At 38.7% G+C, this 25,403-nt stretch overlaps 1 protein-coding gene across 4 annotated transcripts; it reads right to left on the reverse strand.

Moving 5' to 3' along the window:
• Positions 1 to 9,856: 9,856 nt before the first annotated feature.
• LOC306878033 (POU domain, class 2, transcription factor 2-like) lies at positions 9,857 to 24,326 on the reverse strand. Of its 4 annotated transcripts, none has more exons than XM_079430118.1 (16): positions 24,161 to 24,324; positions 20,486 to 20,551; positions 20,109 to 20,143; positions 19,957 to 20,016; positions 19,617 to 19,727; positions 19,254 to 19,493; positions 19,019 to 19,124; positions 18,424 to 18,515; positions 16,280 to 16,417; positions 16,050 to 16,191; positions 15,412 to 15,560; positions 14,159 to 14,350; positions 13,656 to 13,704; positions 13,387 to 13,525; positions 13,171 to 13,233; positions 10,967 to 12,149 (listed from the first exon to the last, which is right to left on the reverse strand). In XM_079430118.1, the coding sequence occupies exons 1-16, from the start codon at positions 24,213 to 24,215 to the stop codon at positions 12,107 to 12,109; spliced, it is 1,680 nt and encodes a 559-aa protein (XP_079286244.1). In that variant the 5' UTR covers positions 24,216 to 24,324; the 3' UTR covers positions 10,967 to 12,106. The 4 variants fall into 4 exon arrangements, with proteins under 4 accessions (XP_079286245.1, XP_079286246.1, XP_079286244.1 ...); XM_079430117.1 differs by having other exon boundaries at positions 24,128 to 24,324; XM_079430119.1 differs by lacking the exon at positions 19,254 to 19,493 and having other exon boundaries at positions 9,857 to 12,149; positions 24,128 to 24,326.
• Between the last annotated feature and the right edge of the window lie 1,077 nt (positions 24,327 to 25,403).

Here is a 25,403-nt window from a genome sequence, read left to right on the forward strand (position 1 = left end):
GTCATGTTCACACAGCACCAACAGACACCGACCAATTCTATATCTATAAGCATGTTCAGTCAGGTGAAAACAAACGCCAACCAATGCCAACAGGGGTAACACACTGATCCAACAAACTCCAACAGACTAGTTTGTTGGCGTTTGTCTGCGGTGTGAATTGGCCTTAATATGTCAAAAGATCAAGGGAATTTTGGTTTCTCAGTTCATGAACCCTTTAATCTACATTTATAGCACTATACTTTGTGTTGTACTACCTTGGCATTAAATGACAAAAAAAATTTGTTAACACTGCTGTGTAAGTGTTTCTAATACAATGGCTGACAGAGTGACAACACATACAACATTATTCCAACATAATCAATCTCTCAATATTTTTCCCTCTTTTAAAGTAATAGAAAAACTATCATGAAGGAAATGGGAGCGCAAAACATATCTGTTATAGTTTCCATTCACCACTATAGAAGATTAACTATGATGACTTCCGCTTCTGAGAACCCCAAAAATGTGAAAAGGATCCGTTGAAAATTGACCAAAATCATCTTCCTGTCATAAACTGCTACTTTCTGAAGAAAGATAATTTTGGGGTCTGAATGATACACAGAATGATACAATATCTACCAGCAAGGGGCTAAATGTGCAATACCAATCAGCCAAATTTTGACCCCAAGCCAAAAAATAAACATTTAGTAGAATAGTTAAATAGAAATATCTGTGTATTAAATTTCTAGAAACTTAAACATTTTTGTTGCACATAAACCAATAACTGCATGCTGGTATGGAACAATTTGAGGGCTTTTTTTAAGAATAATTTTTGAGCAATCTGTATGCTGAGCTGCAAGAACTGTGCAGTTCAGACAGTTCATTGCTAAAAACATTTTCTCATAATTCAAAATCCATTCAGCATTCACCACCTCAAGGTACATCTCAGGACAAAATGATTATAAAGCTATTTGATTTTGCTATGGTTTGTAAAACTGAAGATACCTTAGGCATTTCTGCTGTAACATGCTATGACAGATGTACGTTATTCTGTGTGTGTGTGTGTGTGTGTGTGTGTGGGCTAATCGCAAAGATAGGAAATCTGTGTAGGTACCAAATTCATACTGTGGGCACTAGATGTTCCTAATGACTCACCAAGTCCATGTGTAATGTGGGACACCCCCATATTTTCTCAGTTTTGTGTATTTGTGTGTCTCATGCTTGTAGGATCTGTATTAACTGACAAGATGTGGCGGTGTGTTCCAGATAGATGGCGGTAACCCAAAGCTCCTCGTTTCAAACTCTGGAAGGGAAGATCCATAAAGTATCAGAGACGTGCCCTTGAGTCCTGCAAGTTTTAGGTTTTGCAGGTTAGCATAATCCATCAGATCTCAAGATAGTCACTAATTAAGGGTTTTGGTCTATGTTCTCAGCATTACCATAACATCATTTTCTACATGTACCAAGTGATTAGTCACATGATATTTGCATTGCAGATAATTGATTCAAAAATTTATTTCTGTGGCCTCTGTCATGGAGCCCCAAGGGTTAGCCGTTTGTCAATCAGAAAAACATCCATGCATTTTCCAAACAACTTGTCCTTTGTAAGGGACAGAAAATCCATACATACTGTATAAAATAGTATAATTGGTCATTTGCATAGAGTATAGAGTAAGTTAGCAGGCTAATCAACTAGCTGTATGATAAGCTAATACACTGCTAGATTGCAAAATGTATGTATAAAAAGGTTAGGTATGTTTTGAAGCATGACTACTGGTTTGAGCTGGTCCTATGCTGGCCTAAGCAACTCAAGACCATCTTAGGACCAGCTAAGAACCAGCTTAAAACCAACTCAAACCAGCAGCCATGCTTTAAAACATACCTAACCAGCATATGCTGTTTTTTTATTTTTTCCAGTCAGTCTGTCTTCCTTTTCTGCTTCTTCAGCTGTACAGGTACTGATTCTCTACTGGTAAAACATGATAATTAGTGTCTATATGATAATAAGTGTCTACAGCATCTTCAATGTTTAGTGAAACACCACAGATCATGTCATTTAAACAGGCAAAATATATTGAAGGGGGCAACCCACACCACAAACAATTAAAATATTTTTTTATAGAAAACTATTATGATTACAGTCTTCTTCTTATATGAGTGTACACGATTCATATGACTCTCCACATAAACATATTTCTTAATGTGTAAAACTTTTTAAATTAGCACCAAACTACTGAATGCTGCTTTAAAATGAAAATTGCCCCATGATTTACTCACCCTCAAGCCATCCTAGGTGTTATATTAAAAAATGTCCTCGCTTTTCCAAGCTTTATAATGGCATTGAATGGGGGTCTATATTTGAAGCCCAAAAAAATGCATCCATCCATCATAAAAAGTACTCCACACAGCTCCGGGAGGTTAATAAAGACCTTCTGAAGTGAATTAATGTGTTTGTGTAAGAAAAATATCCATATTTAAAACTTTACAAAGTGTAATCTCTAGTTTCCACTAACTGTCGTATGTGCGTTCATGAGAGTGGCATTCCAGCGGATGATGCAAGACATTGCGAGAGCCAAGAGCCAACAGCAAAGGAAAACCAGTCTCATCTTGGCTTATATCGAAATCCTCTGACATTTTTCTTTACAAATCATCATTTTTTTACTTCTAATTTGTGACTGGTGTTTTGTTTTGCTCTCTCCTCTGAGCTTCCGTTTTAAATATGGATAAGAAAAGTTTTAAATATGGATATTTTTCTTATACAGACGCATTGCTTCACTTCAGAAGTCCTTTATTAACCCCCTGGAGCCGTGTGGAACACTTTATGATGGATGGATGCACTTTTTTGGGCTTCAAAATCACCAGTCTGTGGTGGAAGAGCCAGGACATGTTCTACTCTATGATGTAATAGTGTGGATAAGCACCACCTCCACAGAGGAATGAGATGCATACTATGAGATGCATAGCCTAAATGTTATATAATTCAGATGGGCTACCTGTTATTTTTATGGTATATCAAAATGTGTATATTTTTAAATGTCATCGTTGGTACATTTTACCAGTACTTTCAAAACAAAAATTAAAATAGGAAAAATATGCAATATTAAATAATTTACGAAAAAATGTGTTTTACAGAGAGAAAAAACAAACAAACAAGATTTGGTTTTCAAAAAGCCTTTTTCCAAAAGGTACATCTGGAAAAAAAAAAAGGGGGGGGGGGGGTCGTCTTATAATCGGGTCAATACGGTACTTCTAAAAAAAAAAAAAATTGAATGTACAAATCTTGAGAACATTATAAGAGGACTTCAGAGAACAGTACAATATAAACAAAACAAAGGCAGTTCATTACCCCTTTAATATAATTCTGATTGCATTCATCTTAAAGAAGAACGTCATATACACCTAGAATGACTTGCGGTTGAGTAAATCATTTTCATTTTTGTGTGAACTATCCCTTTAATAGTTGTGATAGCACTTAATTGACATGCATAAAATTAATAAAATACTGTTGAAAAATGTCTAATCAGGCACTGAATAATTCAGCTAACGGGATCACGCAAGAGTCGCACCGAGCAACATTACTGTAGACAAAATTGTTACCTAGAAAATACTGTACTAAGCAGTGGATACTGTAATTCAATTCAATTCAATATTGCTTTATTGGCATGACTGTAAAAAATACAATATTGCCAAAGCTTGAAATATATATAGAGAAATATAATAACAATGAAAATATAAAAATAATAAATAAAAATATTATAACAATATAAACTTAAATAAACAGTGTAACAAATAAGAACTTGTGTGAACATTTCATACCACAGTGTTTAACATATAAACACACACAGGCTGAGGGTAACTGTGGTAGACAGTAGGGAAACACACTGAGGTCAGACATAATACACACATTACACACATTCACCTGCTGTCTCTCAGGCGTCCACACGTATCTCGCAGCCAGTGCTGCTGTCTGTCCCTGTCCTATCTTTATTTGTTCCTCTTCAGTCATGGCTGTAAAGTTCTTTATGATGTTTGTGAATTTGTTGATGTATATGTCTCTGATTGATTTAAATTGGTAACAGTGAAGTAGGAAGTATGTCTCTGTCTCGATCTCTCCTGTCTCTGAGCGCACACTCTTTGCTCTCTGGGTAACCAGCTCTTTCTGTGTCTGCCGGTCTCAATGGCTAGTCTGTGCTCACTGAGCCTGTACTTGGTCAGGATCTGTCTCTGCTTTGTGTCTTTGACAATCTGGAGATATTCTTCTAATTCATATTTTAATTTTATAGTTCGATAGAGTTGCAATTTACTTTGTGTTTTGGTTTCTTGATCCCAATGTTCCAGATATATATTTTTAGATTGTTTGATCATTTGATTTATTTTGATGTTTAGGTGAGAAGCAGTGCTGGTCTGAGACTGGTTAGTGTTTAGTGGTTCAGTTCTTGGGTTTGTAGTGCTTTAAAATGTAGCGATTCTGTGGGACTTGATTTTAGATGCATCCAGAATTTGAGCAATCTTTTTTGTATATTTATAATCAATGGTAAACGGCCTAATTCTGCCCTACATGCATTATTGGGTGTTCTCCTTTGTAATTTTAGAATCATTTAGCAGAATTCTGTGTGTAGGGCTTCTGTTGGATGTCTGTCCCATCTAGTGTAGCTCTGATCACTGAGTGGACCCCAAACCTCACTTCCATACAGCGCTATGGGCTGGTATTTCAAATGGTATTTCAATTTGGAATTTTTTCTTGATTGCGTATAGAGCTCTTCGAGCTTTATCTTTGAGAGCATTCACTGCCATACTGAAACCCCCTGATGCAGTGATGATAAGGCCGAGGTAAGTGTACTGCATCATGTGTTCTAGGGCGGTGCTGCCTAGATCTGTGTTCCTGACATCTGGGCTTTTTCTGAAAGACCATAATGTTGGTCTTTTTGAGGTTTACTGCCAGGGCCCAGTTCTGGCAGTAGTTCTCCAGCAGGTCTAGGTGCTTCTGTAGTCCCTGTGGGGTGGATGACAGCAGCACTAGATCATCTGCGTACATTTACTGTATATTTCTGCTAAATGAAACCATGTCATAAATCATTTAGGAGGCTTTGAATGCCAGTAAAATCCCAAGCACACATTCCTCACAAAGATAACAGGTGTGGCTAATAGAGCTGATCACTGACCATTTGTGTGTTTAGACTGAATGACAATAGCTGCTTAAGAGTGGTGTCATATGTTGAATAGGTTTTGACACTGTGTTTTCTCTGCAGGTGCGGCAGCTCAGGGAAGGGGATGAAAACATTCAGGTAGAGGAAGGGAATTTGATTGAATTGTTTGTGTGAGAATGTCCTCTGAAACACTAAACTCCAGATGATTTCCTCAAGCCCACACTGACAGTCTGCATTTGTTTAGCTTGTAATCATTGTTGCAGGATTCCATGACAAAGATAGAGTGTTATGGTTGATCTGACATAAACAAAAGAGCATATGCTCCAGCCCCATGTTTGTGGAATTTACTGTGCTCCTGTTACACACCTGAAATGCCACCATCATCTGTTCGGTTTTGGTGTGCTGTTACACACTCACGCAAACACACACCTGTGCCACTGAAGCGACAGATTGACCACCTGTCTCTGTGAGTGGGCGGGTACAGTCTGACTGAGGCAGCTTGTGAGTGGGAGCAACGATGACTGACGCATCCTGTGACCAATCTGTAAACATCTCACAGCTTCTGTAGACTGAAATCACATTTACTTATGTGCTGGACTTAGGTGGGAAATGATACATGGACAAGCTTAACTGTTAGCATTCTCAGTGGAAATCCACAATTGAAATACCAAACCTGTGCAGTATATGTCATGTGACTAATCAAAGGTTAATTAAAGGTCTATAAATTTTAATTAAAAATCAATTCCCCTATGGAGATAATTAAGGGGATTTTTGCTTCCGGAACCTGACTGTTGCATTCCATTTCATGCATTTAAGTGTTCCCAAATAATCTGTTACAGTATTTACATGCTGGTAAGAAACCAGTAAGAAACATGCACCTTGTGCTGGACTTAACATAATATAAGTGGGAAAGGACCATCAGTGTCTTAAGGCTAACAAAATCCTCGTTGTCAGTAATATCAGTGTCATTGTGAATACAACAGGCATTTTTTGCTTTTAGCCTCCCCACAACTTTGTAGCAGTATGACATCCAACCCACTCAACTCAGGGCAAATTTACTGAAAAGTTTCTGTGACGCTGACATGTTGTATACCTCCTAGCATTCAATGATGCACAGTTTCCACAGTTCAACTCATATGCTTGTAGACAAAACAAGTGCGAAATAACTTGGTAAAAAACAACAGGTAGAGTTGTAAGTTAAAGTGATGGATATTTAGGCTCTTAAGTCTACACCAGGGCTCTTCAATCTCCAGCAAGCGTTTCATTAAGCCTGGCCAAAAGTAATATGCGTGAACACACTGCTCTGTGTTCACGGTGTGTATGTGTGTGTTCACTGATGTGTGTGTGCACTTTGGATGGGATAAATGCAGAGCACGAATTCCGAGTGTGGGTCACCATACTTCGCCGTATGTTACTTTCACTTTCAAGTAATATGCGTTGCGAACCATTTTAACGTGTAGGTTCATTTAAAACAACTGTAAGGTTTTTATTTTTTAACCTTAAAATATGTTTCATGGCACACCTACTGCTAATAAAGCAATATTATCGCTTCTGTTTCTTTCCCAAGCCACGCTCTCCACAAAACGTGTGTTTGGTGAGAGGGTATGAAATACCGTGAAAAAGGAGGATTGTTTTATGGCAGCGACGAATGGACGCCTACAGGTATCCGCTTTAATTATGACAGTGATGTATACGACAATGGATTCCACTCACTTAGAGTCTCAAAAATTCATACAGTTGCTTTAAATACTCTGACATTATGAACTCCTTAACATAATAATTTTTGATTTGTCATATAGGCTACTTGTACATTACTTAATTTTACTTTTTACTAACGTACGTTTTAATGTAGAAAGGACGGATCAGCTCAACTTTCGGTTCCTAACTAAAGTTAAACTTTGGTTGATGTTTTTTTTTTTTCAGTAGCAGATGTAAAGACATAATCTTAAAAAGGTGAGATTTTTAATCGTCTAAATTGGAGAGGAGTAGAACATGAGTACAGGACGAGCTGTCTGGCAAAGACCAGATGTCCTATGAGTCAGATGAGCAAATGAGAGCTGTGAAAAGTGGAAAACGAGGGAGAAAAGAGAGAAACAGATAGATCTAGAGAGAGTGAAGGAAGCAAGGGGAAGAGAAGGTGACTAAGTTGAGGCACCATGTGGAGGCAGAAGCTCTTGTGGATGATTCATCCATATGAAGGAGAACAGCATGTGGCTGCTGCTGCCCCCCTGCGGCCAAACGCGGACCGACAGCATTACGCACTGGATCACACAGCGATTCAATAAACTCACAAGTAAAAGACAACATTTTCATGCACTGTTCTTTTTCTCTACCGTTTTTATTCAGATGAGTGAAACACTTTCAGTTACAAAAATGACTTTAAATGAACAACACTGTACAATGAACAAGCGAGTTATTTGTCAACTATTTTTTGGTTTCAGAGATAATTACACCAAAAGGCTAACCTGTCACCATAGGGAGAAAAAGAGAGACACAGGACAGAAGAGAAGAAAAAGGAACTGCTCAACTCAAGTGAGAAAAAAGGAACGATGGAAAAGGTAGAAACATCGTACATCAACAAGCAAAACAGACGCACACATTCACGCACATATGCCAAAATAACCGCATATCTGCGTGTTCACGCTCACATGAACATATGTACGCACAGACATTGACGCACCCACGCGCTCTCATTTACGCACTGAGTGAGCAGCAAACATGAAATCAGGGAGAAGATGCAGGGGACAGATTAACACCACTAACCCCCAAAAATTCATCACAGACATACCAAGTCTTTTCTTTAAGATCATCATCATCACCATGAAGATTTCCCCCCAAATAATGAATAATTAAAAATATACATTTCATCATTATCATCATCGTATGTTACTTTGAATAGTTGAGGTTATGCCTTCAGAAACTGGGTTGCTAGGTGACCAGGAAAAGAGACTGCTGAGGATGTGTTAGTGTAGCTCTTTGGTTTAACTAGACGTGTTTAAGATCTTTGCTATTTAAAAAAATCTATTTAAACACCTTTGGACTGAAGCTGGTATTTTTTTTTTTTTTTTTTTTAATGTATACTATATAGAGAGGGAGAGAGCAGGTAAAACAAGTAGAGAGTAAAATGAGAACAAAAAGACTCATATTTGCAGTTCTCTTAGGCGTTTTTAAATGCTATGATTTTTTGTTTTCTTTTCTCGGGAATTTTCACCCTTATCCGATTGTTACTAATTAATAAATTGAAAAACGCTGTGAATCAAACTCAAGGATTGTGTGCAGGAGTTTAGGGAGCGTGTGTGTTGTGTTCGTTCTCAGAATAACGTGTTGCTTTGGTATCATTCTCTGGAGATTCACGCCACTGAGAGACTCACACTTTGAACACGCTCCCTTATGCTGCAGCTATTACTTGCATATCAACACCGCTTAGTTTTTAAGACGTCCGGAACTGCGCCTGACTGTAAGGGTAAGAAGGAAAGCTAGAGAACAGATAACGCAAGATTGAAAAGGTTCCCCTTATATTCCTCTCCAACATCTGCGTTTTAAGACATAAAATTTGTCACCTAGCAACAACAGTCGCCGCCCGCTCATCAGTCACATTTCTGACTTATATACATACACATGCACAAGTGTGTACATATATGAAAAGGTGTGTATGTGTCCTGCCCTGTGTTTGGTGACTGGAAAAGTGGTCCCAGGGGCCGAGGGAGTGAACGTGCCAGAGCATCAGTTAAGTTCTTTTGAGTCTTCATAATGTTTCCTGGCCTATGAAAACACTTCTCCTTGGCCCCTACCTCTCTGTTTTAAAGCATTCATCTTTTTGGTTTGTCGTTGAGAGAGTGAGGTATATGAGGAACTATCTTTCTTCTACACCCCCTAACCAGGAGACAGAACAACAGACACGCTACAAAGTAAATGCATAACAAATCAGGAATAGAAATAGGACAAAGAGGAGGAGGAGGAGTGAGGCAGAGAGCAAAAAGAGAGGAAGATGGAGCTCTGATACATTTCCACAATCATACAATACATATATTCCGCTGTATTTTCTATCCAGGAACACCAAATCCCTCCATCTTTCCTCTCCTAAAGTTTTTGGTTTTGTAGCTGTTTAAAGCTTTCAGGTCAAGGCTCACGGCAGCACTGTGCTCGATGCCGTCACAACCGGTAGCCTTCGCGACAGTAACCATAGCAACACCATCCCTAACATCAGCAGTGGCGAGACAGGTACGTACCAGATACAATGCACGTTCCTATAGGACCTTATCCCTTCTAAACCATGGCAGTGTGTGCTTTTACTCTGGAAGGTTACTTCAGCGTTGAATGAATGCTACCGAAACATTTGAGCAGAAGAAACACAGTGCTACTTTTTCTCCTGATAGCCCCCCCCCCCCCCCCCCCCCAGTAAGGAACAGGTAAGAGGTCGAGAAGACAAGTGTCCGCCCCTACGCTGTCGATTAGCGGCCGGTCTGTCAGGACCGACGGTTGCATTTGTCGATGGATTTTGTTCGAAAGGTCGCCTTGGCAAAGGAAGTTTACATTTGAATACAATCTGGTGCCTCAAACACACCCACTACAAAACAGCATCTGGAATATAATAAATAAATAATAATATTAATAATAATTAAAAACAAAAGTTTGTTAAGAAAATTCACAAATAAGCAAGAGGAAAAAAACATCTAAATTTGTAAAAAGGGGGAGGAAGAAAACCCAAAAGAGAGAGAGTGTGAATTTTTGGTCTAAGTAAATATCAACTTTTTTTTTATCTTTTCACAATATTTTTCTTCCATACATTAGCAATTAGTAAGCATTATAACATAGATAATTTACTACAAAATCTATAGAAGCACTAACTGACCCATTCGGACTATACGGTAACGTAGAGAACTGAGTTCATGAATCCATCCCTCGTTGAACCTGCAGCGCTCACCGACTACAGATTTCAGCACGATATAAATACAACGGTAAGGTGGATGAGAGAATATAAATTGTTGTGTATGTAATATTTGGTTCTCTTTAAAGCTTGTTTATACTCGACTTTGGTTCTTTGGATGTACTTGAGCGTGTTTATCCTGGTTTCTTATCTGTTGAACTGAATTTTCACAGTATTGTTTCAACCACCTGATTAGAGTCTCTAACACAACTAGATAGGAACAAGTAAGGAACGTAAAAAATGAGATTTCCGCAAATACGTGAATACCTTTTCCCCAAACGAAAGCACACAAATCTACACACACAGCCAAGAAAAGTACCACAAAACAGACAGACGGAACGAAAGACCAACCATAACAACCCTCCCAACCCCCAAATGAACCCGAAACATCTTCTTCAGATGAGTCCAGTGAGGTCATCAAAGATCCCGCCACTCAGGACCAGGAAGAGTTTGAATGACAGGAGGCAGAGGCGGATCCCTTGCTACATGGTTCTGGGTGACCTCGGTCCAGAGATGCATGAAGGGATACTCTTTTTCTGTACAGCGACTCACTTTGCTCCTCCATCCATTTTTTTGGCTTGGTTCGTTTTTGGTTTTCCTTTATGGGAAGTTTGGCTGGCTGTGAAGTTTTGCTTCATTTTTTGGCTTGTAGATGAAGCAGAGAGGATGGGAGCCCCTTCGCCTTGACTGTCTTACCAGAGCGGCCTCGTCAAGGTTTGGGCTCCCGATCTCTTTCTGCATTATGTGAATGATGAACTGATCATGTATGAATGGATTGCTTTGGTATTCAAAAGGGAGAAAGTGAGTGAGGGAAGCATGAAATGGAACGAGGAAGGATACAAGCACTTAATTATTAAGAGAGAAATGAGAGTATTTACATTTAACTAGAGGAGTGAAAGCTAGAGAGGAGCTTGGTCTCACTTTTATTACACTATACGACATTCATGTCATCGGATAAACAAGTGCATCAAGCTATGCAGTGCTAATATGATGAACATCAAAGACCAAACACCCAATCATCTCTATGTGCTCGATAAGATATAGAACGATGATGATGATGATGATCATACAGTATGTACTGAAAATTCAACAAAGACAGACAAGAATGAGGAAGAACCAGAGAAACAAACAGCATTGGGAGTCCGGCTCATTCATATTTAAAATTAAATCATAAAAAACATGAGAGAAATGATGTGATTGCATGCCAGATAAGATGATGAGCTCAGAGATGGCTGGACTGTTGTCTCTGGGTCTGGTCCTGGACGGTTGGCTATTTACAGGTCCTTTGGATAAAGCTTTTCCATCCGTATTTTTGGTGTTTGTTTTTGGTATTCTTGTATTTTTTTGTCATAGTGAGTCTCTCAAAGTTCCATTATACTTTTTGGTATTCAGTACTCCACACGTTTGCTTCAAAGAGTTCTTTAACACACAGTAAAGTTTGTTCTCTTTTTTGTTTTTGGTGCTCAAGGATCTCTTTTTGTCCTCTTCTTACTGCACTACATAGTTTATTGTTCTCCTTTTATTTATGTATTTGGCTGCGTCCAGCTAAGCCGCATGGTGTTTTTTTGGTTTCGTTTTCCCTCCTCTCCTCTTCCTTCCTCCTTCCACTCCGTCTCTCCATCTCTCCCCTCTTCTACTCTGTATATTTTTGGCATCAGTAGAGCGGGAGAGCGGAAGAGAGAGAGTGTGAACGAAAGGAAACGAAAGGGAGTGAGGGGATCAAGAGATGCTTTGGTTGACAGGTAAGGTTTCATCTCCTCCTTCTCCTCCTCCTGTGATTGGCCTTGGGCAACGTCACTCGATTTTAGCCCCTCCTATCGAATGTGGGCTGTGTAGCAATTCGCCAGAAGAGCAGGAAGAGACGGGGCTCGAGCAAGGGGAGGGACTCATTCCGCCTCTGACAGGAAATGAGGTTTTGGCAAGAGCTGAACTGCCCAATCCCATGCCGGTGCCTGTTGCCATTGGCAACAAAGAGGAGTGGTTGAGAAAGAGGGAAGAGGGGAGACCTGCTCCTTGGCCTCCAGAACCACCAATTAACACCTTGCTGCTGCCCTCAAGAATGGAAATGGGCAGCTGGCCACCACTGGCTGCTAGAGCTGTGAAAGAAACACAGTATTACTCACAATTCAAACATCAACGAAACTGACATGTTACGCATTAAACAGGATGCACTAGTACCATGTGAACGGATAAGCAGTTGTGAAAAGGGGAGAAAAGGAGTGAAAAGACATAAACAAACACTCAAACAGAGAGGACACAGTAACACATGACTGATATGAGGTGGCAGTCATTAGTGTCTCTCTCGCCCTCCCTTTTGCACAAACCTTGGATAGTAGCAAGTGGGTTGCTGCCAAGAAGAGCTTGGTTCATTCCTGTGTTAACTCCCCTCATCGTATTCCTGAGTCACACAAACAAATAACCAACCCACAAAACACATAGACAGAAATGGAAAACAGAAAGGAATACAGGGAAGAGGAAGGGAAAAAGAGAAAACATTTAGAAGCATAGTTAAGAGCTTGAAAAACAGTGCAAGAAAACAGGTCTTTGCAGAGTAAATACGGCTTGTAATACAATGCAGGTCACACACCAGCAGACCTCAGTGACGCATCAGTACATAACAATCCTTATGCTAAGATGTAGTGCGATTTGACCAAATCTTTTCAACAAATATGCAAAATCTTAAAAAAGAAAAAAGCACTTAAAACATAAGAAATGTAAAAAAATGAAAAACTGACTAAAATTTAAAATATATTTTTTTGTAGTATCAAAACAAATATGTAATTTATAATTAATATTTGCAAATAATATTTTATAAATTATAATTATAATAATTTGTATAACACTAATTATATAATTAATTATTATAATTAATAATGTATTTAATTGATAATAATACAAATGCGCATATATATTATGTATGTGCATATACATATTGCATTGTGATACACAATTGTTTCAATATCAAGGTCAATTTACCAGAATTCACCTTATGCCCTTATCCACATTTTCTTATACTTGATAATGACAAATACGTTTATGTGAAAGTGTGTGTGTGTGTGTGTATTTTGTATTTGTGTGTGTGTGTGTACGAACACAGACTCTGCTGGTTGTAGTCACCTCAAATGTGCAGCAAAGTCATTGATGTAGTTAGAAACGTCACCATTCTTTTTATGCCATGAACTGTGGATGACAAAACCACACACACAAAAATACATTTACACGCACACACAAACACTGCAGTTACCTACATCTGCTGAGCCACAGGGAGTAAAAGGTGATGAGCACGTGCTGAGTGGATGTGTGTGTGTGTGTGAGAGAGAGAAATCAGCTCACCCTGTGTTCAGACTTAGTGTACTGTGAGTCGGAGGGGTGGGGCTGGCATCACTGCGGGGAGGCGGGGTTACAGGAGATGGTGCAGAGCTTAAGGAGGGTCCGCTTGGAGTCAAAGGGCAAACTGATGACATAGTGGTCACTGACAGAGGGAAATAATAAGAGATAGAGCATCCATCATATATATATATATATATATATATATATATATATATAATTATAATTATACTGTATGTATCTCTGATCAGCAGATGTCCACTTCTGTGCCCTACCTGCTGTACTGAGACTGCTCACTGTCTGCGATGATCCCTGACTGGACATCTGTAAGAAAGATGTATGATGTCACAGGTCAGAAGGGAGACATGATGGACAGAGCGTTACGGACAGTAAAAAAGGAGAGAGGCTGGTGGAAGGCTTGTGCTCTGTTTGTGAATTTAAGTCACTCAACTACAAAATTATAGAGCAAAATACTGGGTTTGAAAGTGAAAACATGCAATATTCATCCTAAAGAATTAGTAACAGAGGCTGAATCCTCCTACAGTATTATGACAATGACAGTGAACTAGTTGTAAAAATTGGTTATGAAGGTATGAATTATTACACATTAAAATGCAAAGCAATGCAGGGTGGGAAAAATCACATTCAGGAGTGAATGATATGTGCACCATTATGGGAAGGATTATTATCATCTGTTCATGCAGGAGAAACTATTAGTGTTATGGCACAAGGTGGTTGGAGACGGGGGTATGGGCCAAGGGAGCAAGCCGGGTCGTACCATGTGCGGGCTGTAGCAGGGGGGTTTGTGCGAGGTGGGCTGGGGTTGACTGGGCAAGGGAGGGGTGGCACTGGAGGGGTTAATACGTTTCTCTTTCTGTCGGCGGTTGCAGAACCAGACGCGGATCACCTCCTTCTCCATGTTGAGCTTTTCAGAGATGAGCAGGATCTCCTCTGAGGTAGGCTTCTGGTTCTGAATGCAGAAAACATAACCGTGGTTTAAAATGGGATTATTTGCAGACATTCATTTCGGAAGCATTTAGTTATCTACTACCACTTAAAAGTTTGGGGTCAGAACTTAACAGAAATTAATATTTTATTCAGCAAGGATGCATTAAACAGAAAAAAGGGTCAGAAAGTAACAAAAGATTTGTATTTCAAATAAATGCTTCATTTCCAGCGATATCGCCGACCTTATTGCAAAGACACTATTCAAACTTATTGACACTTTATTTTCCTTTTTTTTTTTGATATTGTGCAGTGCTTTGACACAATTTGCATTGTAAAAAGCGCTATATAAGTAAAGGTGACTTGACTTGACTTGACTTGTTCTTTTGAACTTTCTATCAATCAAAGAATCCTGAAAAAAATGCATCACAGTTTATGCAAAAATATTAAGCAGCACAACTATTTAAACTGTGAAAAGAAATGTTTCTTGAGCACCAAATCAACATATTGATTTCTGAAGAATCATGTGACACAGAACACTGGATTAATGCCAATTGAAAATGAATCTTTTTACTATCACATGAATAAATTACATTTTTGAAAATATTAAAATGAAAATTTGTTGTTTTATATTGTAATAACATTTAATAATATTACTGTTTATACTGCATTTATAACCAAACAAATGCAGCCTTGGTGACTTCTTTGGGGAAGTCGTGGCCTAATGGTTAGAGAGTCGGACTCGTAATCCAAAGGTTGCGGGTTCGAGTCTCGGGCTGGCAGGGATTGTAGGTGGGGGGAGTGAATGTCCAGCGCTCTCTCCACGAGGTGGTATTTCTCCCCGGGTGGTATTTCTCCCCGGGCGCCATAGTTGTGTGTTCACAGTGTGTGTTCACTGCTGTGTGTGTGCACGTTGGATGGGTTAAATGCACGAATTCCGAGTATGGGTCACCATACTTGGCAGTATATCACTTCACTCACTCACTCACTCACTCACTCACTTCACTTCACTTCTTTGGAAACAAATAAAATATGTTTTACCCCAAACTTTTAACCGGTAGTGTATGTTGTGCAATGTGTTCTGACCGTGATGAAGCTGCGTTCCAGAGCGACGCGGATGTTGGTCTCAATGCTGGTACGTTTCTTCCTACGGCGGCCAGGCAGGCCCTCAAACCCCAGCAAGGGAGAGGAAAGAGCACCGGGACTTGGCAAGGTGCTGTCCATCGACATTGTTTCTAAGTAAACCATTAAAAACATTTTATGCTTATTATATCAACCACAAAATGTTTTATATACTGCCATATCACATTTTTTACGTTCATTTTTTTAATAATGATGTGGCTTAAATGCTATTTAAACTGTAGTTTTAATGTATGTACGTGAACATGTTTTTGAGATTGAAAGGAAGTTAAAGGGATAGTTCTCCCAAAAATGATAATTGATTCACCTTCGTATCATTCCAAACCTTTATGACATTCTTTCTTCTGTGGAACATGAATTTTGAGGAATGTTGGGTTCCATTGTATGAACAAAAAATACAACTTAAGTCAATAGGAATTGAAACTGTTTGGTTGCCAACATTCTTCCAAATACCTTTTGTGAAGAAAGAAAGTCATACACGTTTGGAACAAAATGTAGATTTTCAGAATTGGGTGGACTGTCCCTTTAAGCACAAGGTTTGATTGACAACTGTAATGTCTAATGCAGCTGTTTGTGGTGGTTACCTGCGTCAGTCAGCCACTTCTCCAACAGAGGTTTAAGTTTGCACATGTTCTTGAAGCTGAGATTGAGTGCCTCAAATCGAGAGATGGTGGTCTGACTGAAATCGTTCCCATAGAGCTTCCCCATGGCCAATCCCACATCTCCCTGTAGAGGGAAACAGTGACCAAACATAACTATAGAGGCAAATACAAATCCTCTGAGTGTGTGTGTGTGTGTGTGTGTGTGTGTATACCTGTGTGAAGCCCAATTTGATCCTTCTTTGTTTGAATGTGCGAGCAAATTGCTCCAGTTCCTCCAGATCACTGGGCTCCTCGGGATGAGTGGTCACCGGAGTCACTGTGTTCATGCTGCTCTCTGCAACCTTCTCCCTCTGCCACAAACCAGACATACACATACAAGACTCGAACGTGAGTGTCAGAAGGAAATATGATAGCACATAATGTACACACACCACTGTTCAAACGTTCTTCGTTTTTAAAGAAATTACATGCTCACTGAGGTTGCATTTATATGATTAAAATACAACAAAAACAGTAATATTGTGAAATAGCATTACAATTTAAAGGGGACCTATTATGCAAAAATCACTTTTATAAGGTGTTTGAACACAGTTGTGTGGCCGCAGTGTGTGAAAACAACCAGCCTATAATGGTAAAAATCCACCCACTCATTTTTTTCTAATCTAAAAAATTCATAAACAGTCTCTCAGAATGAGGAGTTTCAGATTCTCCCTCTGTTCACGTCACCGAGGGGAAAAAGTTCCACCCATTTGTGACGCTGCCCTATAGACACAGCCCTGAGTGAGAAGCAGCAGTCCGACTCCGCCATTAATGATTACTTGCTGTAGCTGCTGGAGATATAAAATGTCAGCGGCAAAGAGGCATTTCAAGTGTTGTGTTTTGGGATGCACTAACAAACATAGGAGCCTCCATAGACTCCCTCCATCTAAGGACACTGTGGTTAAGTTTCATTGTCTAAGGAAATGTCCAGGAAAAAAAAACGGTAAAGTCCCCAATATACCAACGCTTCGTGCGCGAATGTCAGCTCCAGACAAAGTAAGTACCACGCATTTGTTTTCCAAATTGCCCTTCTGAAAGAGCTTGGCACTCTGTAGGGCTAATGATGCTAAAGCTACCATTGTCTCTGTCTGTTTTCACTGGTGCTGTCTTCATGAATGATCGTGAATAGGAATGTGGTAGTTAAAAGTTGCATATGAAAGCAATGTGAGTCGATCACTTGAGTTTGTTGAGCTCATAATCACGAGTGGGACTTATAAAGTTTGTGATAGCATGTACCATGAGACCAGATATTGTTATTTTTATCCTGCTGTGCTCCCCGTCTGTGTAATACATAAACGCGAATTTATTATGCACAGTACAATCAGATGGCTGACTTTGAAACAGAGTATGTTTTCAGTAAAGATAACAGGCTTGTACTAATGGTGGAATGTTTATTTGCAAAGGATAGCACTGCTATTGCAGAAGCTTGAGCTCTTGAAGCTCCGCCCTCTTCTCCGGGAGCAACAGCTCATTTGCATTAAAGCAACATACTCAAATACAGAGCGTTTTGGCTCACACCATAGAAGTGGCAATTTTAACAAGCTATAAAAAAATTCTGTTGGGTATTTTGAGCTAAAACTTCACATACACACTCTGGGGATATCAGAGACTTATTTTACATCTTGTAAAAAGGAGCATAATAGGTCCCCTTTAAAACTGTTTTCTATCTTAATACATTGCAAAATAAAATTATTCCTGTGATGACAAAACTTCTGAATTTTCAGTAGCCTTTACTCCAGTCATCAAAGTCATATGATCATTCAGAAATCATTCTAATATGTTGATTTGGTGCTCAAGAACATTTCACATTCTAATCAATGTTGAAAACAGTTAATACTTATTATTACTTATGCTTTAGTAATGTTTTTTTCAGCAGTCTTTGAAGACTAGAAAGCTCAAAAGAACAGCATTTATTTAAAACAAAAATCTGTTGTAACAATTTATCAGTTTTTACTGTCACTTTATTGACACTTATTAACAATTGATTGTGTCTGCTGAATAAAAGTGCTGTTTGAAAAAGTCATACCAGTCTTACTACAGCTGTCATACACACAAAATTACAAAGTTCATAAACAATGCTGTGTTTCTCTTTTTCAAAAAGGGAACTGAAAAATTCATACATTTAATTAATCAGTTATTTTATTCTGTAGTATGTTTTTTTTTTTCTATATAGAGTTTTCTATATTTAACAAAGAAATATCTTTCTTTAATAAGTTCCCCTTGGATACTGTTTAAGTAACCTATGGCATATGTTTACCCCTGTTGGGGAACAGTAGACTCACAAATACAGTATGTGGCCTTTTATCAGATGTTGTACCAGTGCTTGAAGACTAAGTCTGTGTGGAGCGGCCATCAGGTTTCCTTGGTTTTGCTGAGGTAGTGGAATTAGATTTGGCGTTGATAGCAGCCCTGAAACATACACAACTATACGATTACATTCATTACAATTAAATCCAATCAGACTATTTTTAGCTAATCATTACGTCTAAATATAATAAAGTAATAATAAGCAATGAATTAATTTACACTTTATTTTAAGGTGTCCCTATTACAATGTAATTATACATTTAAGTACTGTGTAATATTAATTAACTACATGTACTTACTATAGGGTTAGGATAAGGGTTTGGCTTAGGGTTACTTGCATGTAATTATGCATAATTTATTGTTATTATAATACTAAGTACATGTAACGTGACAAGGACACCTTAAAATAAAGTGTTACCATAAATTCTTATAGGTGTAAATTAGAAATGTTGTTAACTGACATACAACAAATCTCTATCTTTAATTGTTTAATTCATATTAAACAATATTTTTAAGTCTGATTGACTGTGATTGGTAAACTAGTGATCTGATGTTGGAAACATATTTAGGACACGGCGTGAGAATACTAATAGTAAATAAGCTACCTTGCTGCCCTTGCTGTGTTTGTGGTAAAAGAAACTGTGCGGGTGAAGGCAGAGTGTGTCCTGGAACGAGGACTAACTGCTGCAGTTGCAACAATTGCTGAATGTCCTGAAAGAGAGAAAAGAAACAGAGGCTGAAAGGATGTGACGGTTTCACTCTGACTGAAGAGGAAAAACACTGATTCTGGAACAATATGAACACATTCCAGGTGTGCTACCCAGCGCTGACTGGCTGTACCTGCGCAGTGAGCTGGATTGGCTGAGAAAGAGGAAGCTGGTGAGGAGGAGGCGGTGGGACAGGGGTGGCGGTTTGCTCCTGTGTGCTCTGCGATTGGCCCTGTGACTGCGGCTGAGCTGCCTGCTGCTGGGCTTGCTGTTGATTGGCCGCGTGGGCCACATGCGACTGCTGCACAGCTGCAGCGAGAAGCTGCGCCTGCTGTAAGAGCAGCTGTTGCTGTGCTGGCAAAAGTGCAGTCAACTAGAGAGAGAAAGAGCGGCAGAGAAGGAGTGTGGCGAAAATAAGAGTTAGAAAAGAAAGCACATCTAAAGCAAGCAAGCTCACGTAGGAACCCACATATACAGCATTATGTGCATGTCTTACCCCTGCGAACTGACCACCCGTTAGCATCAGCTGTGTGTGGGGAAGGGCCGTCTGAGCAGGTGGAGTTTGTACAGCAGCAGGAGACATCTCACCACAATCCTCCACCTTAGTCTGAGACATAGTGACAGAGAAGCGTTGATGATAATTCACGTGTTAACTGAAAGGGATATAGTGAGTGGGGGTATTGAAATGAGGGTGATAAAGTGAGGTTAATAAAATACTAGAAGCTCATGAGGTGGAAAAAAGCTATAATCTGTAAAAACTGTAAAAGATTTCTTCGAAACTAACAACAGGAATAAAGACCACAAACTGTCACATGCATTTACACACATTCACTCACCTTGGTGCTGCTGCTCAGTGTGGGAGAAAGAGAGAAAGGGCTGATTTTCATTAGCTGAACCTGTTGGAGGGAAACACATTGAAAATATGATACATTTTTTTGATCATGCTGTTTTCAGATGAAAATAACACTGGTAGCTGGCTGTCACTTACCTGATTATTTGAATCTGAGCCATTTCTATCCGAGTCTGACAAACACAATGAGAGAAGACAACATTTCGGTTAATTTTGTAAATTTAAGTTAGGTTTTAGTTCAGATAATTAGTACAGTTATTTTTTTTTTTTAAATATATAAATAGTTTCAATATAGCAAAAAACTTATATTTATTTATATTAGTTTTTATTGTTAAATTTACTTTAGTTTTATTCTTTATTATTGATTTTTCTTTCATAATTTTAGAATGTTGTTAACACATAAAAAAATATGCTGCAAATGTTATCATGTCAAGTAAATATCTGAGCAGAAAATTATTTTTGTTGAGCCTTGTTGCAGAGATATAAAAAAATACAAATATAATGCGGTTTTATACCTGTGCTCTCCATTGGAGAGTCTGCCGCTGGATTCTCAACCTCTATTGGCTTTGACATTCTGAAATCTGTGATAAAAAGAGATGGATATGAGGTCAGTCATCAGCTTTTGCTACATGATGATACATTTCTGTTAACACATTTTGTTCAAATGAATTACAGTTTGCATACAGTAAGCATTCCTGTACCCTGATTTAACAGTTCAATCTTATAACACAGCAAGATATATTATTTTTTTCATATGATTAAATAGTTTTCATGATGATGATAAATGGAAGTGTAACAAACACAAATATGTTATATTTAGAATAAAAAGGACACACAAATGCACACATTTTGATTAAAAAAATATAGAGGTCTAGATTCCTCCATTCTCACACAACTGGAGACGTGCTCAATCCAACAAACAACTAATAATGATTACGTCACCACAGATGTGTCACTTCAAATTTAACTGTAACTGAGCCCATGGGACTGTCCCAGCCCTCAGCGGTGAGAAACAGAGCGTGCAAAGTGAATGTGTGTAAAATATCTTATATCTTTAAAGAATCATAATACCATTTTTGAGAAACAAGATTTATAATGTTCTGGTCTCAACTGAATTATGTAGCTCATAGATATATTTTACATAATAGTCAGAACACACAGCTGAACTCGTGTATGTTTCTAACAAATTCAAGCCAGTTCAGTTTATCTGTACGGCACTTTTTACAATACAAAAGAGCTATAACAGCATCAGCGTTATAAATTCTGTAGACAAAAAAGCTCTGCAACAGACATGCATAAACACACACACGCTGAGAAACACACTCACTTCCCTTTTGTGAAAAATGCAAATAAAGCCAACGACTGACTAATAATATCACCCACCTGCATATACCACTATCTCGTCTGACCCTCTTTATCTATCTCCCCCTCAACACTCATGCCTCATCCTTCATTTCTCACTCTTTCACAAATATTTCTTACCAACTACATGAAACATTGAAGCCTTACCAGATACTGATAATTAATCTCTGACTCCTCCAGGGGGCAGTACAACTTTAAAAAAAAAACGTGACTGTAATAATCCCAGAGAAAGTTACACAGGAAACCAACTTCACTCATATAAATTGAGTCACTCGTGAAAAAGCCACCAAAAAGCTGAAGAATTGCCGACTTCCTCAGACGATCAAATCCAGGGTGCAGCGACAGTGATTGGTGAAAGGAAGTAAAAGGGAAGGAAAGCCCCTCTCGAGGCCCGTCAGCCAACGGGTCGTATCTATAAGGGTTTCCACAGAATGGCCTGCTGGTAAAATGGTGCTATGATAACTCAGGCTGAAAGTTTGAGAATATTTTCAGATTGTGTCACACACGAGTTCTGACTATTTTGTATATGGTGTCATAATTCATCTGAATAAAATAAGCTGACTAGAGGTCTTCAGAGAGGCATCTTTGATTTGAAGCAAAAATGTCAAAGAAGTGTTTTTCAATCATGGATTAATCATGACACCTTGCAGTCTATGAACTCATTTGATATACATCCACCACAGTTTGGCATTAGCCAATCTAGAACATAAGGTTTTATATGAAGTGAATATGCAGTTTATCATTCATATGAAGTTAGAATGAAAAAGTGCCTGATGGTTTTGGTGTTAATGTCTCACTTCCCTCTCTGTTTCCCCTCAGGCTGGGCCAAACACAATGTGTTAAACCAAACCCTTACTGTCGGGCCAGCTATTAATATGCACACACACACACACACACACACGTGCGCGCGCGCGCTTAAATGTAGGTGCTGCTATATAATATATGGTCTTTATACAGTAGCTGACACACACAGTTCTGTTTCTTTTATTTTTTTAACTTCTCCATTTCATAACTTCTGTATTACAAAGATATCCATTCTTTTTTTAAATCTGAAATAAATATGCTTACACCGCCTGCACATACTGGAAATGGTTTCCAAGCTAAATTATTCTAATGCAATAATAATTTACAAAAAAACTAATCCACATTTCTGAGGGAGAGAGACTTCCTGCACACCTTTAGCAATACTTCTTTCCTCTCTTATTTCTACCTTTACCTCAATCCCTAATTCTGCTTTATTTTCGATTTGACAGTTTTATAAGTGGCTTGCGTTTAGCAAATGCGTTTTTTTTACTACTACGTTTTTCTAGGACGTTCTACTACTATTGAGTGTTTATTGAGCTACAGGATCCCTGCATGTGCGACTCATTTTCAGTCACCAGTCACTTATTTTTACATGACAATGCCACAGGTAAAGATGAAGAGCTTTCTTATAACAAGAATCAGGGTGATTGCAGATCACCATCTCCATCACTGCATGAATTAACATCTCAATTTGCTAAGATCAGTTTGTTTGTATTTAAACACATATTCATAATCCAAAGGTATCTGGGTTCCAGTAGACTTACTTCTTCTGACTGCCGATAACTGACTTCTCTTCCATTTTAGAATGTATGAAAGGACAGATATTCAGTTATGATAATGCAAGTCGTCTTTAGCAATATAATACCTGGTTTCTACCTGCTAGAAAATTCACAGGAAGTGAAGACAACACTCCTCAAGGAAGCATTCTTACTCCTTCTCATAGCAAACACAAACTGTACTAACAAAGAACATTATACTCCTCAATATACACATTTTTATTATTAAAGACAAGTATTCCTGTACGGTACCATCTGTTGAGCTGCAGACAGCTGCGCTGTAGGTCAAAGTTGCAGTTGGGAGCTGAGGAAGGGGGAAACCCCATGAAGAACTTCACACTGGGTTTTCCAGAGGTTCCTTTATACACTTCCAGTCAATAAATATAATTTCATTACATCCTGACAACTAAAAATGGCTTATTTGCCCGATGGACCAGCAAAAAAATAAATAAATACATATACATAATGGTAGTGTAATAACCTGAAGATTTTATGCACATATCAAAGTACAAGGAAAAATAAATGCAGCAAAATGCAAGGAAATACTGCAAGAAAATATCTCTCTGTTTGCTGAACTGAACTTCAGCAGGACAATGATCTTAAACTCTGAGAATATTAAGGTGAATGTCCTACATTGGCCCAGATTTCAACACCCAAATTCAGTGGCATCTGAAAAGATGAATCATAAGATGTATCGCTTGTCATATTCCATTTGTAAGACGCTTGAATAAATATAAATGTGAAAACTGTAACGTACAAACATCACCTGACTACATGAACAGCATGAATCTGGGCACATACTAAGAAAAACGTTCATAACGGCTCTAAAATGTATTTAAACAAATAAAATATTTAGAATATTTAATAATTATTTCTGTTATTTATGAAATAAATTGAAATTTCCTATTAAATAAAAAACATGTTAAAATAATTTACACAAAATATTTTTTTAAGTTTCAGTGCTTTGAAAAAAAAAAAAAACAATGACGGAAATCTGAAAATTCCGAAATTCTCCGTAAAAAGCACCATAAAACAAATCGCTCTATTTCTATAGAAAATAAACGCATAGACTAAAATCATGACGCATATTTTGGAATTTCAGCCTTTCTGTAACTTTGCATAGCTCTTTCTTTCAGTTTCTCTACACTAACCTTCTTGGTCCCTGCATTTCTAATGAATCCATCAATAAAACTCAAAACAAAAAAATAGACCAACCTGGCAACCACCCCAGATGCTCCAGACACATACCTGGCAACCACATATGGGAGTAGTCCATGGATGCAACAGGACCGGTCTTTGTCATGTTGATGAATATGTGTGCAGTTGTTCAGTGAGGTCCTCTTCCTCTCACACACATAAATACACTCTTTCTCTGTCTCACTCTCTCCGCGTCTCTTTGACTTTGTCAGTGTGCAGCCAAGAAGGAGGAACAAACTGATAACAAGTGGGGGGGGGGGGGGTGAACTCTCCACTCCTTCTTCTCTCCTCCCTCCGTCACCTCCTCATTACGCTATACTCACCCACACCTCCGCCCCCTCTTGCCCACTTCCTGACCCCGAGAGAGCAAGAAAGGAGCGGGTCAGGGCAGACATGGCAAATTTACAAGAATGCAAGGTTGACTGCATTTTACACTCATAAGTATGTCACAGGTTGTTTCACTGAGCGAATTTATGCGAGTTTGGAGAAGGAAATGCTGAGGAAGACGAGCAAGAACGGTGCGTGTACGGAGGAGGAAGTGAAGTACTGTCGATCGGTGGGCTGAAGAGTGGGGTCAGGTGAAGAGACAGAGGATGAAAGAGGTTCAGAGTGGGAAGGCAGCAGAGAGGAGTGAGAGATGAAAGAATAAGCAGATGGTGTGATAGAGGTGAAAAGAGGGGGAGAGTTGTGCCGCTGGAAAGTGCTGGGGTTGCTGGAAAGAGTAGCTCACAAGTCCTCTCTCACACAGCCGTCTCACGCCGTATCTCTACTGTATATCAACACAAGCCTCCATCAGAAAATACAGAATGAGGACGCTTGCTCACACGACTTTTTTTCCAACCTCACACGTCCACATTGGGGCATGAATCACCCCGTAGGAGTCCAAAACAAAGTAGAGAAAGCAAAACAAGCCGTATGTGTTGTGATATAAAGCTGTAATGTGTCTTAAGCAGGAAACGGGGATGGATTACAAGCTGTACTGCTCAATGACTGAAAATCATGTCCAAACTGTCCAAACTACATGTTCCACAACAGAAAACAGCATGGACACTATTATTATTATTAAATTTTATTTGTATTATATTACACATTCTGAAAAATTGTAAAGTTATTAAATGCTATAAAACAACATAATAGAGCTGCATCCTGAGATTATTTTGTGTTGAGGTGTCCTTTTCACAATTTGCTCCAATTTAAATCACAATAAATAAATAAATAAATTCTACTAAATCATACAGTGACAATGAATATTTTGTCTAGTAAATTATTTTGAAGGATTTATGCATGAGCCTTT

This window comes from Barbus barbus, assembly GCF_936440315.1.
Source record: "Barbus barbus genome assembly, chromosome: 12".
Taxonomy (NCBI): domain Eukaryota; kingdom Metazoa; phylum Chordata; class Actinopteri; order Cypriniformes; family Cyprinidae; genus Barbus; species Barbus barbus.